General features: G+C 37.2%; 1 protein-coding gene across 1 annotated transcript in view; it reads right to left on the bottom strand.

The window, feature by feature from the left end:
• The window catches only part of COL24A1 (collagen type XXIV alpha 1 chain), a 158,989-nt gene that overhangs the window by 121,126 nt on the left and 22,078 nt on the right, over window positions 1-15,785 (bottom strand). Inside the window, exons 3-4 of the mRNA XM_081948002.1 lie at window positions 11,457-12,727; window positions 5,431-5,484 (exon numbers count right to left, since the gene is read on the bottom strand). Of these exons, the coding sequence (XP_081804128.1) occupies window positions 5,431-5,484; window positions 11,457-12,727 (1,325 nt within the window). The remainder of the gene's footprint in view (window positions 1-5,430; window positions 5,485-11,456; window positions 12,728-15,785) is intronic.

Below are 15,785 nucleotides of genomic sequence, written 5' to 3'. Positions count from 1 at the left end.
CCCTTCAACTCTCCCTCCTCACCTATCTCCTCCCCATTACTGTCCTTTTGGCCACCCTGTGGTTCAATCCCTCCGCCACCGCTCAAATAATCTTCACTTTCCTAGTACTGACTAGGTGCACCTGTCTCGGCCCTTGCAAGGCAGCTTCTGGTCACTCCACGTTTTCTTTTCAAGGCTGTGTGCAGCCTTGTCCAAATCAGCATTCTCACAAAGCTTTGGAAGGTTTCATAGCCTTGCAAGAAAGCCACGCATTATTTGAGCAAGGGCATGTATGATTTGGACAGAGGCACATGCATGGCTACCATCTATTCATTGTCGCAGTAACTCTGAATAGTAATTGAATGAATGGTTATTAACAGAAGAATAGCTGTAGTTCTAGTTTTTCTGTTTTGAGTCTGTTATTGATTTGGATAACTTTTCAGGGTTGACAATTTCACATTAACTATGCTTCGGCAATCAAATTGAGTCTTTGTAACACATAGAAAAAATCCATACAAAACATATCTGGGACAAAAAAAACAATACAAAGAAAATCAAGTAAACAACTTTAATTCAATGAAATAATGTCTTCATTAACACAATAAATGGAACATCTGAGTAATCAAGTAGCAAGGCTACAAAGAAGCAAACAGTAAAATCCCATTCTATCAATTAACATGATAAATCTTTTTCCTAAAATAAATTTGAGTGCTTCAACTTTTCCAAATATTGAGCTATAGAACTAGTTTTTCTTTTGTCTAGAGCTGTAGGAGATGACCTGACAATTCTAGCTTTGCCAACAAGGATCTTTTTTGATGATGTATTGCTGGATTATCATTTCTGCAATACTCAGTGATTCTTGCTAGCATCAGAGTCCTAATCTAAAATATCTGGAGAGCACTAGAGAAGATCAACATTTAGGAAATTTGATAGTGGGATTTGGGATAAGCTGAAACTGCTAAGGAAGGTGACTCTGGAATTATGGTCGAAAGGAAACGTTCAACCACATGTTCCTAATGTAAAAAGCAATCTTCCTACTTGAAACCATTTGATAGTAAACTGAAAATAATAATACTTTGATACAAAACTATTATGTGACTGTACGCTTGAAATTCTGTGTAGAGTTCTAATTATCCCACTTCAGAAAGGATATTGACAAGATCAGGGGTGGGAGTTTGCACAGGTTCGGGTGATCCTCTAGCTAGGATTCTGCCCAGTTCAAAGAACCCCCAAATGCCACCCCTGGCCATGCCCCTCTCACCCCTCCCATGTTCATTAGACCAGGTAAGTGCAGGGCCTGCACGGAGGCTGAGGGAGTGGGGGAAATGGGGCTACCGGAGGTTCCAGAAGTCTGGAAACTGGCCTGTTTCTGGCTTCCGGAGGTCGGGGAAGCAGTTTTCGCCCTCCTGGACACCTGAGGAAAGTCTCCAGAGACTGGGGAGGGTGAAAGCTGGAAGTTCCAGAAGTCCAGAAATGGGCCTATTTCCTTCCCCTGGAGGGCCTCCAGAGCTCAAGTGAAGCAGTTGTCACCCTCCTGGAGGCTTGAGGAAAACCTCCAAAGCCTGGGGAAGGTGAAAAATGCCCCCCCCCCACCGTGGTGCAGGAGGCTGACTAGGTCACACCCACCCAGCAACGGGGCAGTGAACTCGTTGTTGCAATTTTTGAAACCCACCCCTGGACAAGATAGAAAACCTCATGTAATGCAATCCAAGTGATTATAGGGATAAATTAGGTCCCAGACAAGAAATTATCATGAAACAAAATTGAATGAAGAAAGAACTCATACACACACACACACACACACACAGACACACACACAGACACAGTGTTTCTACTAAATGATGAAGATCTACAGCTATAAAGTAGAATATTCCTTCCCTCACCAACATCTCTTGTTAGCCACCAATTTTGATACACTAAAATTACCCTGGGTCTCTCAGGGTCTCAAAGGCTACTAGTTTGTATGGCTACATTTGGAATCATAGCCAGCAATAGAGCAGGAAGTGAACACACTGCCCTCCTCTGTGTTGAGAATCTTGAAAGCATCCTGTTGGCATAATGAGTCACAGGATGCCATTTGACAAAGAGACTAAACAATATATTCATCACATATTTTTCTCAGCTAAAACATGGGTGTTTTTAGTTACATTGACCACATCGGATATACACTGTGTAAAAATAGAGATTTCCTCCTTTTCCAGAGGAGGGGGTGTAAACCATGTAAAACCTCATACACAGAGACATGACATAACGTAACAGCTATGTCTCTCTACTATGAAAACTCAAGGGTATGTGGATTGTTATGCCATTCTGACAGACCCTAAAACAGTGATGGCTAACCTTTTTCTAAAGGTGTGCCAAAATTGTGTATGTGCGCGCTATCGTGCATGCAACCCCACTTGCGCATGCGTGCACAACCCCACCTGCACATGCCTCCCGGAGACCTCCCCCACCATCCAGAAGGCTGAAAATCAGCTGGCAGGCGCACGGATGCGTGCCAGAGCTGAGGGCTGCTGTGCCAGCAAATATGGCTCCTCATGCCACCTATGGCACGCATGCCATAGGTTCACCATCACGGCCCTAAAACATGGAAGAGGCAAGTATTATGGCTCCTACTAGAATGGAGATTCATGGTTGAAGTAGAAAGAAAGATACCATGGAGCACTTTTTGTCCTCACGTATTTATTTATGAAAAGAGGTAGGGTGGAATACCTGTATCATATTTTTCAGAAAATTAAAGACTTATCAGGTAATATTTAAAGGCATACATATAGTCCTCGACTTACAACAATAATTGAATCCAAAATTACTGTTGCTAAGTGAAACAGTAGTAACAACTTTTGCTCCATTTTAAGATCTTTCTTGCCACAGTTGTTTTTTTTTAAAGAATTTTATTGGTTTTTAAACATTTATGGGAAAAGGTAAAGGGAATACCTATATCATATTTTTCAGAAAATTAAAGACTTATTCAGGTAATATTTAAAGGCATACATATAGTCCTCGACTTACAACAATAATTGAATCCAAAATTACTGTTGCTAAATGAAACAGTAGTAACAACTTTTGCTCCATTTTAAGATCTTTCTTGCCACAGTTGTTTTTTTTAAAAGAATTTTATTGGTTTTTAAACATTTATGGGAAAAGGTAAAGGGGTACATAGAAAATTTTGGCAGCTCCCACGCTAGTGGTAGAAATCCCTCCAAATCTCACAATTTTTACAATATTAAAAACAACGTATAAAAGATAAGCAAAAAACAGAATCTTATTCTATGTTGTTTCAACCATGTGTTCAATCATTTTTCCTTTGTCACTTTCTAGTATATCAACAATTACAAATATTTCAAATACTTTTATTTTTGTGACCTGAGCCTTTTCGATATTGCTCCTTCCTCCCTGTCCCCAGGTGGAGCTACAGCCCCCCCTCCTTCATATCTTGTGCCTTGCTACCCTTTTCACTACCTTCCCTGTGTTCATCCTCTAGGAGAGAGAAATGTTTTTTAATGAAGGCTTCAGCCTCCTGCACTGTATTAATTCTAATTCTATTTCCCTCCAAAAGATCAACATTCCCTCTGGCAATAACCATCTAAACCAAACTCCTTTATTGTATAATTTCTTTGATAAGGAGGAATACTTCCTCCTTCTTTCTCTTATCTTTTTCGGAATTTGCTTAAGAATGGTGATTTCTTCATCTTTATATTTTAGTGGTCCCTCCCTTTGGGCCCCAAGCACCTCATCCTTGCTGCAGTTGTTAAGTGAATCACTGCAGTTGTTAAGTAAGTTACACAGTAAAATGAATCTGCCTTTCCTATTGATTTTGCTTGTCAGAAGGTCACAAACCATGATCACATGGTCCCAGGACACTGCAACCGTCATAAATATGAGTCAGTTCCAAGGATCTGAATTTTGATCATGGGGATGCTGCAACCGTCGTAAGAGTGAAAAATGGTTGTAAGTCACCTTTTTCAGTGCCATTGTAACTTCAAAGAGTCACTAAATGAACTGTTGTGATTTGAAGACTACTATATTCTTTTCTGTATGGCTAACTAATGAAAATGCTACAAAATCAATTCCATGTGCTTTTGATAACCAAAGCCAATGCAGCAGCACTTCATTTGCAAAAATAAGTTTCATGCATAAGTTACTTATCAGGATTGAGTTTTGTAGTCAAAGGAATTTGGTAAAAATGTCATTCTTTTTGTGATTTTGAATAACAAATATAGCCCGGTCATTTCTATTAGCATTTCAATTCATATATAATATTAAACAAGGATTATAAAGTCATTATTGCCAAATGAGACTTATGGAATTGCTGACATATCATATAAAGCCATAATGGGTGGGTTCAAACATCTTCTCTAACTAAACTGTTTGTCATTTGACAAATTAGCCAGTGATAATCAGTCTTACAGAGGTGGGTGGGAAATAACAAATGGACACTGTATGAATTTCTCTTTATCCAATTGGTAAAAAGACATGCCAAATTTTCAGTCATCTGACAGGGAAGATTTTTTTTATGGTGCCTGCCAACACACATGGAATCTGCATCAGTGCAGTTAACTTTAATATAAACCAGGCTAACATGTTTTTGATGAGTTAGTTTTTGTTCATCATAACATGCCAGAAATTCCTTTCTTAATGCCTCAACCAATGTTTAACAGAACAAAGCTAAAATCTGTTTGCATATTATTATGTAAATATTGTTAACATGTATCTCACAGACAAAAAAAATCCAACATGGGTGAACAATAAAATGTATGATAACCAGAAGGAAAATTCTGGATTTCAGAATTTTTGCTTATAGAAATTTTGTTATTTTTTAAAAATATATGTGTGCATTATTACATTCCTGAATACTTTGATTTACCAAAAGAGAGAGAAATTTCTTGTAGTCAATCACATTGTTACTACACCAAAAGAGTAAAGAGGCATTATATGATTGCAACTTTAAAAGTTTCAGTCTTGTGCTTAAGGATTTAGTGACCATGGCCTAGAGAGCATATTTCTTAATGTTTTGCCAGCAATTAAAGGAAATATATTCTTTAAATCACAGTTATTAAAACCTGAAGCTCAACATTGCTGAAGAGATATCAGCAGTGAAAGCTCACACCAGTTTCTTTACTGCTTTCTGCTTTCTACCTTCAGAATGTAAAATTCTAGGAAGTCCATTTTACCTCATTCCAAAAAGGAAATAAAATTGGACACTGGGCTTCAGAGACATATTGATGAGAGGAATGAAAAAAAATGAAGATGAGTAGCATGTAGCCTGATATATTTTTTGTTATCACATTAGTTCAAAGTTTACATTCAGTTTCAATTTACAAAATGCACCGCTAATTTCCTAGAGAAGAGCAATTAAAAACATTTCATTTTTTTAATGTATTAAGTTCAGAAATAAGAGGTCTACTTGGTTGTGAAAAGGTATATTTCTGGAAACAGATATCTTTTACTCACTCTTGGGCCTCGCTTTCCTGCTGGGCCAGGTAATCCTGGAAGACCTGGGAGTCCCTAAAGGGGAAATGAAACAAAATAAAATATGAACACAAAAATCCAGCATAGGAATGACTATATTAAATTTTGTCTTTTCGAAATTGAAATTATTCATTAGTTTAGTTTCCCTACCTACAATAGATTGACTAAGTGCATAGGATTTTTGAAATTATAAATTACACTATATACCACAATGACTAACATGTGCCTTAGAAGAACAGCAACAGTGGTTAGATAGCTCATATAGTAACTTCTAGTTACTATCAGTACTGAGACACGGTACATATTAATATACAATAGCAGTTTAAGCAGGAAACTACAGTTAATGACCAGTACAGCATGGTTTAGATCAGGGGTAGTCAACCTTTTTATACCTACCGCCCACTTTTGTAGCTCTGTTAGTAGTAAAAGTTTTTGACTGCCCACCGGTTCCACAGTAATGGTGATTTATAAAGTAGGGAAGTAACTTTACTTTATAAAATTTATAAAGCAGAGTTACAGCAAACCCTTACCGCCCACCATGAAAGCTGGAATGTCCACTAGTGGGCGGTAGGGACCAGGTTGACTACCACTGGTTTAGATTGTAATTAAGTTATCAAGTACTGAAAATAAGAAAAGATAAATAAATTGATAGGCCATCACCCTTACATCTATTTATTTGTATTGGAATAATATAAAAAGACGAAGATCATGTAAACTGCAAACCAATAGCCTTTATGACAGCCATCTATATTCGTGGCTGCTTGATTGGTTAAGCCAAGATAACTTTTTAGTAGAAAAGCATGCGAGTTTTAAGATGGGTTGGCCAACTTTGGACCATTTCTTAATTTGATACATACCTTTATTGAAAAGTACACTAACAAAATTAGAAATGCCTTTAAATCCCTATAGCTACACAAAGCTGATCAAATGTACAAACTGTCTAACCATTTCCAGAATATCTACATGAATAACAAGAAGTCTGCAAACACTCATCATCTATTGTAAAGAAGGCCATCAATTAACAAAAAGTAAGGTTTTAGCCAGAAGATCACTGAAACAGCTGGCAAATAGGCAGGACACCAAATGAGCAAGCTTGTGCCAAATTCAGTCCTTTATTTGGAGATGGAGTTAGAATTGTAACACAACAATCATTTTCATTGTGGTCTGATGTAATAAAGGCAAAGCAGATAGGAATGAAAAGTATAATTAGCTGCCAAATTATATTAAAGCTGCACAGATTCAATCTTGCAGAAGCCTAACTAAAATAACTACATTTTAAAAAATATACTAGATAAGGCACGACCCATTGGATCATCGTTTCAGTGGTATTTCCTTACCAGATCCCTCAATACCTTCAACAATGGCAGGATTTCTAACATGCTGCCTTCATTGGGAAAGTTGGGATACATTCAGAGGTGTATCTGCCTTGAAAATAGTTGTGTTGAGTTTCTTAATACAGACATTTTTCAGTCATTACCAAGCTGATAAATTAATATAAGTGGTTGTAACCTTACTATAAGAGATACAGGAATGCAATCACTTTCTCTACTGAACAATCCTTCTTTCTGAAATGGCGTTGTCCATACATATTTGGAAGCAATGTAATAGATTACAATGGAAATGAACAGAATTAACTGTGGTTCTTGTTCCCTTCAGTTCTCCCCATCCTTTTTTAGGATGATGGGGAATTAGCAATCATGAACTATTATAACGGATTCTACAAATCATAGGAAAATTTCTGGCTTCTCCATGTATTTGATTGTTTTTGGTTGGTTGGTTTTTTTAAGCCTAGTGCAATTTTTTTTACTTGATTGTAAGCAATAAAGCATCACACAAAATTCTATACCCAAACACACACACACACAAAAAGAGTATGAATTAAATGCATGTCGTTCGTTTGGTAGAGAACTGATAGTTTCATAAATGTATATAAATAGAAAAAAAATCTTCCCAGCCCTTCTGTCCTTAGGGACTTTAAAATTAGCAGCCATTCTAGACTTAGAAAACAAAATAACTCTGTGCCACTTGAATGTATGGAACAGGAGCAAAGGCAGCATCAAATGAGCATGCTAACTGTTCATAGTGCCTGAGCAGGCTTGTAAAAGTTGCCACTCTTGTCTATTTACTCTAAGAATAAGCAGAGTAGGCATTAGCCATGTTCATATACCAGGCTAAGCCAGAATTCTGGCAGCAGGAATAGTTAAAATAAACAACTGAAACTCATTTTGTGGTTGATATAACATCCAAATAAGCAAGGAATTTTTTGGCACCTAATCATGGAGGGAAACCATGCAGAGTGCCTGGCATATATATTTTACAAAACATACCATGAAAAGAGCTTTATAAAAGTTTAAAATTTATTGTCTAGATACATCTAACATCATACATTCCCATAACCAGTGGACATAGTTCAGTGTCCACTGGTTATGGGAATGTATACACCAGTGTAATGATTGTGTTCCCTTCATATTTTTTCAGGGACAAAAAAATCATTTTTGGGAATATAAGATACTAATTTAGAGATTTTTTTAGTTTCTAGTTTTGTACTGAACAATTAACATTCATAATTATTGATGTACATGTTAAATATTCCACCATGGTTTTTTGGTCCAATACTGAAGCAACTTTACTTTAAAACACCTGGTGGCTGGCAATGATGTGATACTTCTGATAAATGAAGCTGAAAAAGAATTTTGGACAGTTACTTATTTGAACCATAAATATACTAGAAACCACTATAGGAATTCCATTATGTAAAATATGTTAGTTGTATTTGCATATTGAATTTGCATATTGTTCTTCGGGTGTGTGCATTCGTAGTTGCACACATATAAAGATACATTATCTTTATTAGGAGAGACATGATAGCAGTGTTCCAATATCTCAGGGGTTGCCACAAAGAAGAGGAAGTCAAACTATTCTCCAAGGCACCTGAGGGTAGAACAAGAAGCAATGGGTGGAAACTAATCAAGGAGAGAAGCAACTTAGAGCTGAGGAGAAATTTTCTGACAGTTAGAACCATTAATCAGTGGAACAGCTTGCCTCCAGAAGTTGTGAATGCCCCAACACTGGAAGTCTTTAAGAAGATGTTGGATAGCCATTTGTCTGAAACGGTATAGGGTTTCCTGCCTAGGCAGGGGGTTGGACTAGAAGACCTCCAAGGTCCCTTCCAACTCTGCTATTGTATTGTATGAAGCATCCCTCATGACTGCTATGATAAAGATTCTAAAGCTTCATTTGTGCAGAATGGAAAAGGAATATATAGTAAAAGCTCATTATGAAACAAACAAAATGTTAAAAAGTTATATTTATGTAGTTACTTACTAAAAACATCTAAATTATATTAAAGTAACCAAAGTATCTTTACAATTCCCAAGGCATGTCACAACTTTTGAGCACCCCTAATGTTTGGAAATTGAAAGCTGAAAAAATTGACATGCCCTATGACATGGATACATAATGTGGATTGTTTGAAAAGACATTTATCAAATTATTTGGATTTTGGATGGGTGAATTAGCCATTGTAGTTTCTGAACTACAATGTATAGCTTACTATATCATATGAATTAAGTTACTGTGGTTTATTCAATGATATATGGTTAAAAGGAACCATAGTTTGGCATTAAGGCATTCTATGTAAAACCAGTCACAGAATCTTATGGCACCAAAGAGACTGACAACTTAACAGATTTAAAAGCCAATAAAATAACAAACCTCGTGAAAAGAATTCAGTTGAAAGCAGTCTAGATCAGTTACAGTAATATCAGTAGTTCATGGAACAAATATACATTTAGAGGAGTGAACAATGGCTACATATGTTCATATAATATGCTAACTCAAGGGTCTAAAACCTCAAACACCCAAAATGCCATTTGGACCTTTTTCCCACAGAAAAGAAAACACCGGGAACCACAAAACCTGTGTGGGCATGGCCAACTCGACATCACTCACTCCCACCCAGTCACATGACATCCCCCCAGCCACGCCTACCCAGGTTTGTGGCTCCCAGTGTTTTCTTTTCTGTAGGAAACAGGTGTGTGTGTGTGTGTGTGTGTCCCTCCCTCTGTCTCTCCCTTTCTATCTGTCTCTCTCTAAGATTATGGGTCAGCAGCTAACCCATAATCTGCTTAACTTTGTTTTATAGACTAAATCAAAATTAGTTGTGGTCACACCACAGCCATGGTTTGCAAACCACCCTTCTTCCCGTCCCTCAGCAGAAAATCTTTTTGCACTCCCTCTGCAGATCTCCCTTGTTTCTATTGGCCATTATGCATTTTTTGCTATCAGAGGTATCAAACTCTCTACAATCTCCTGACATCCTCCCAGGTGCACGGCCTTAGAAGCTTCCTTAATTCCTTTGTCCTCTTCCTTTTGTTGTTTGTTTCTCTCTTATTTCGCCTTTTACAGTAATAGTGCATTTTTACTACATTTTCTTTGCTCTTTCTTTCTCCTCAAAAGGCAATATTAAAGGAAGAGGATTCCTCCAAGGCATGACAAAAGTCTTGCCCCTGCCTTCTAGCTACCAAAATAAAGTTAAGCCTTTTTTGTCAGTTTCTTCTTTAATGACTGAGAAGAAAATTGCTAGCTTCTGAGCATGCTAGTAACCGTATAGATCAGGGGTGTCAAACTTGCATCATCACGTTGTCATCACATGACATATCTTGACTTTTTTTCTCCTTCACTAAAACGGGGGTCGGCATGGCCAGTGCATGAAGCATCCAGCCCACGGGCCGCAGGTTTGACACCCATGGAATAGATGCAGTTACATGGAAGCCTGTGTAGAACAGATCTACAAGGTTTCAGAAGATTAATTTGTCAGCATTAGTTCCCCAGGTATCTAATAATCAGGTGCCCTAAATCTGGGCTGAAACTATTTTGTTTTTTTAAATTCCGGCACCATTTACAAGTAGGCTACATTCTTCTGGCTTGCTTTTGAGTTTCATTTCTTCAGCCTTTTGGATGAGAAGCAAAGTATCTTCAAGGAAAAACAAAGGCAGTCCAGTTGCCTTTTGCAAAAGCACCTTTGGGACAACTATGGCCTGGATGCAGTGGTGGGTTCCAGATCCCGTTCCAACCGGTGTGGTTTTAACGGGCCCGGCGGCGTTGGAACAGGCCCAGCGCATGCATGCATCTTAGTGCCTCCGTGAGCCACAACACTCCAGCTGCTCCGCGGAGCATCGCACAGGAGCTGTATGTGCCATGCGTGGAAGCGCAGGAGCATTAAAAGACAGGTAAGGAGCTCGGACAGGCGGGTGGGCCCTCCGGAGCACCAGAACGGAACGGTATCTGGTGCTCCAGTCAGGCTCCGGTACTACTGCCTGGATGACTAAGAATCTCCATAGATGTGAGGCTGGATCATTTCAGATTTTTTTCTAAAGTATGAGTTTTCTAGGAAGGTGTGTGCATTTATAAGGAAACAGTCTTGAGCCCTACCCCAAAGAAAATGTTATTCTAGATATCATGCCCCATAAGAAGTTTTAAAGACTACAGAGGTATGAATCTATAAACATATTGGGTGGGAATTCATGGAGACAAGGTGAAAAATTCCCATCTAGCTTTCATGTAAAGAATATTGCCCTGGTCTAATCCATTCCATATTCACAATATACATTTATCATCACAAAAAGAATTAGGCGTCAGAAGTAGAATGGATTCAGGAACTTTTATCACTTGAATAACGGCTTTTAATTCATGGGGGAAACAATGTAGTCCAGTTTTACCTAGCCTCGTGATCTCCAAACTCTAATACTTTTGGGGGACAGCAGTCCCTATGTCTGGTTCTTTGTTCTATTAACATATCTCTAGAATTTCCAGGAAATCTATCTACAACAAAATATTCATTCTTATAAAATACCCAAAGCCCAGGTTATTTCTCATCTTACCACTATTAGCATAGAAAACTGAAATTACAGGAAATTCCTGCATTATAATAGCCTTGGTAAATCCCTGTAATGTGGCTGTAGAATTCTTATATTTATTATTAGATACCATAAATGAAAGCCACTTACCACCTGTCCAGGATCTCCTTTAGACCCCTTAAGATTTTCCATGTCAAGTAGTCTCTCCCATTCTTCATAATCATAGTCATAATAATCAGCATCAAATTCATAATTGCCTTCTGCATTATAAATCTCATCAGTTTGAACTGTATGCTCATCCCATGAGCTAAACCGATTAATTAAAGGTTCGGAATGAAAATCCTCATACAATGTTGTATTTAAAAACTGATGCATATCCATTCGTTCATATAAATATGGCTTTGATGTATTTTTCATCATATGTTTGGCTTTAGGCTGCTTTATGGAAAACAGCAAATTGGAATTCGCTTTTCTTTTTATATTTTCTTTCAGAGAGTCTGTATGATTTAAAGTTAATTTTGTGAGAGGCAAGGAATCCCCTTTCCTTTTGCTGACATAATGTTGATGTTCTTTGGAGACATTCACAATTTGCTCGTCATTTGGTTCTGACAAGGCAGTAATATTCCCTAAGGAAAGAGGAGTCAAGGAAGAAGTTGTCTCCATCAATTCTTGAGGATCTTTGACCGATGCTAACTTACTGATATGAATATTTAGTGTACCTTTTCTTTTATTTAATGGTTGGGTTACTTCATCCAACAGCTTGCTTGAGTCTACCACGCTTGGAGAAATTGTATGAGATCGGTATGTATCAGCTTGGCGACACTGTAGTTTCACATATTTACAATAGTTTGTCAAGGCTTGTGCAGAGGGGATAATATCCAGCTGACATAACACACCTTCAAAGTTGACTGACTGGGGGTTCATTCTTCCTAAGGTAAATAAGCTATGTGAATCAAACTGTACTTTGGAAAGAATCTCCTTGCTGAAGTGTTTCCTTCCACATTGAGTAAATAGGGAGACTGATTTTTCTGTAACATCAATAGCAAATGTGTGCCACTGCTCGTCGTGAACCCGATAATCAAAGTATACAGAGTGCTTCCCTCCAGTGTGCACCATTATCTTCCTTGGTAGCAGCTGTATACCAAACTGGAGTCTATTTTTATTCCTAATACTGAAAAGAAAGGCATTGTTTACTCTGTAAGAGCATAAGCTAATTAGTATGGCAAAATTGGAACCTAAGGCTGCTGCTCCCACTTGAGAGATGGGAACTTCAATGGCTGTCTGAGTGGATAAAAGAACTCCAAAGGCAGTTAGTTGAATCCCTTGAGGTGATGAAGCATGTGACAAGTGTATCGTAGACTCTGTTGTTGGATGATGCATAGCTTGCCCACTTAGGCCTAAATGATGGAGAACATCTATGCCTAGAAAAGAAAGAAAAGGAGGTAAGAAAAATAGTGCTTAATTAAATTCGCTCATGTAGTTTATAGCAATTTCTGCAAACTGCTGCACAATGGCACTTTTCGGTAAAAAGCAAATCTGTCACATACATCATGCCTGATTCCTACCAACATAGGACATAAGAATTGTGCAGATACTAGTATAAACACTTATCAGTTATGTATGACATAACTTTAGAAAATGAGATAATAGGTTCTTACATGGGCTTGCATCCCACTATAATGTTATTTCCAGATGGCTGACCAAGACTATGACCTTTAGATGAGGATAATAATTCCTCTAATGACTGCCAGAAGGAAGACTGTGTTAAGCCTGCTACGGCAAAAACAAGAGAGTTAAAGATGAATCAATATTAATCCACCAGGTTTTATAAATTAGAGTTTATTTCAGCAGAAGCAACCAACCATTCAATTTTCTTCCCAACAAGATTTACATTGATTTTTTTCTCTCTCTAATTTTTAATTTTATAAATGGGATAACGTAGCCCATTCATTTCCACAAATTTTGTAAAAGTTGCTAGCTTTCTAGCAATACTTTTATCAAACTTCCTTATTGATAAAAACTATATTTGGTAAATAGGAATTTAGGTAGTACATTGATAATAAAAGATTAAATTTGAACAAATAATAACCAACAATCATTTTGACATATTTTTAACATAGCTAACAATACATCTTAGAAAAATGTGGGATTGTGTGAAAAATGAATGTGTATATTTTACATTTTGAAGTTTTAAGGATTCTTCACAAAATAAACACTGATGTCTCTTTCTTTATACCAGTAGCAAATTAATAATAATAATAATAATAATAATAATAATAATAATAATAATAATAATAATAATAATAAAATTAATTTGTTAGCCGCTCCCTCTCCACAAGGGACTCGGGGCGGCGTACAATAAAAGCACATATATATATATATATATATATATATATATATATATATATATATATATATATATATATATATATATATATATATATACATACATATACACATACACATACACATACACATACACATACACTCATACACATACCCGGAGGAGGTAACAGTCATTAAATACATACAATAATCGTAATAAAATTAGCAATTAAAATACCCCAATTAAAAAAATTACGAATTTAAAAAGACTGTCAGGAGGAATAGGATGGAACTATGGCTGAGCCAGGCCAGATAATTGAAAAAGGTGGGTCTTGAGCTTTACACGGAAGGAGCGGAGATCGGAGGTAATCCTAATGTCGAGGGGGAGGTTATTCCAAAGGGCCGGGCCCATCACAGAGAAGGCCCTACTCCTGGGTGTCGCCCCCCGACACTGTTTAGTGGACGGCACCCGGAGAAGTCCCTCTCTGTGCGAGCGGATTGGTCGTAGGGATGTATGTATGTAAGATGTTTCCAGAAAAATAGATTTGTCTATCTCTCCAAAGCAAACTAAATAAAGTTCAAACTTCGTTATTTTCAGTTATTAAAATATTAATTAAAGCCAATGCCAAGGAAAGTATGTTTCCTTTGTGATGCATCTACGTTTAAAACTAAAAAGTTTAACAGGCACAAGTTCTAAATAGACATGTGTCAAAAAAATTAAATACAAGTGACTTAATTTCAAAGATTGAATACACTGTATACTTATCAAGTGAAAATAAAATGTATTTTTTCCTTCTACTCCAAGCAATTAGACTAAGCAAATGTAAGATTCAATGTATGTGAGACATGCTGAGCCTGTAATGGAAAGCAAAAAGAATTGCATATTATAAAAACAAAGGAGGTTGTGATTCCTCTCTCACCTAACTCTAAGGAAAAATAAGCTATGTTGTCATGCCTCATATAGCAGAGGAATGTTGCTAAACTACAGGACTTAGGCAGATCTTGTGGAACATCAAAATCAACTCTGAATATGTCTGTTTTCATGATATCAGCTGTCTTGGTACTGTTACAGTAGATCTAACACCAGCTTCAAAATCACTGCCTATACAAAATAATTGTAATGATTTTTATTTATTTATTTTTGCCCTTGAAAAGCCTCAGATCTGCTTCTAGATGGGCTGTTTCTTGGTAGTTATCTGATCATCACATTTCTATTCCTCAAGTCTTTATCACAACCTGCATTCCAAGGTGTGTGTCTTTTTCCTTCCACTCTATATTCAGACATCAGCTTGACTTGAAAATGTTTTAGGGAGATCAGGAAGTAGAAATACTGTGATAGGAAAGTGCCCATCACCAAAAATCTCAGATGTCTCCCTCCTTTCATATAGGATGACAACAGAAGCTGAATACATTACACAATCTTAAAAGGAAGTAGTCATTTTTTAAAGTACAAGGTGAGCAGGGAAAGGAAGTTTAATTCTTTCTTATCCACATCTTTTTTTCTTCAGGAGTCTTTTCACTGCACAGATTATTATTTTCCCTAATCACAGAGCCCCTTTAAAGAAAGAGTACCTTTAAAGTGAACTTTTAACAGGAAGGAGAAAAAAAACCACTCCTGCATTTTTGCCTAACTCATTCTTAACTTTAAAGTATCCTCCAAACAACTTTTTAGGGAATGAATAATTATTTGAACTTTAGGGAATGAATAATTACTGAATTACTCAACCTTTGCAAGTTTAAGATGGGTGGACTTCAACTCCCAGAATTCCTGAGTCCCAAGACGGCCCATTTTAAACTTGCCAAGGTTGAGAAACTTTGGATTATTCAGTTCCAGTGAGTGGAAATGCTATTTTCATGCCTGGTTTGTTCTGATGCATTAAAACATATAAAGAATAGGGAGGCTGTGAAGAAGTCCCAGAAATTATGTAAAGCTACTTATTAAAACCACATTAAGTCCTAGCATCCAATAATATGAGTTATGGTGATGCATCGTGTTTGAAGAGGACCTTGACATCTAACAGGTTGTAGGCTGCCCACAATGTCTCCGCAGGTAGCTGGTAAGGTCTATAGTATATGGGCATGAAATGTTCTGCCACATGTCGGGCAGACATGTGTGAGCACCATTGTTGCAACATTTGCAGCTCTGGTTTTGCG

Source organism: Natrix helvetica (genome assembly GCF_964273705.1).
Source record: "Natrix helvetica genome assembly, chromosome: 3".
In the NCBI taxonomy this organism is placed as follows: Eukaryota; Metazoa; Chordata; class Lepidosauria; order Squamata; family Natricidae; genus Natrix; species Natrix helvetica.
Note: the sequence above shows the minus strand (reverse complement) of the source record. Positions and strands in the feature narration are given on the sequence as shown.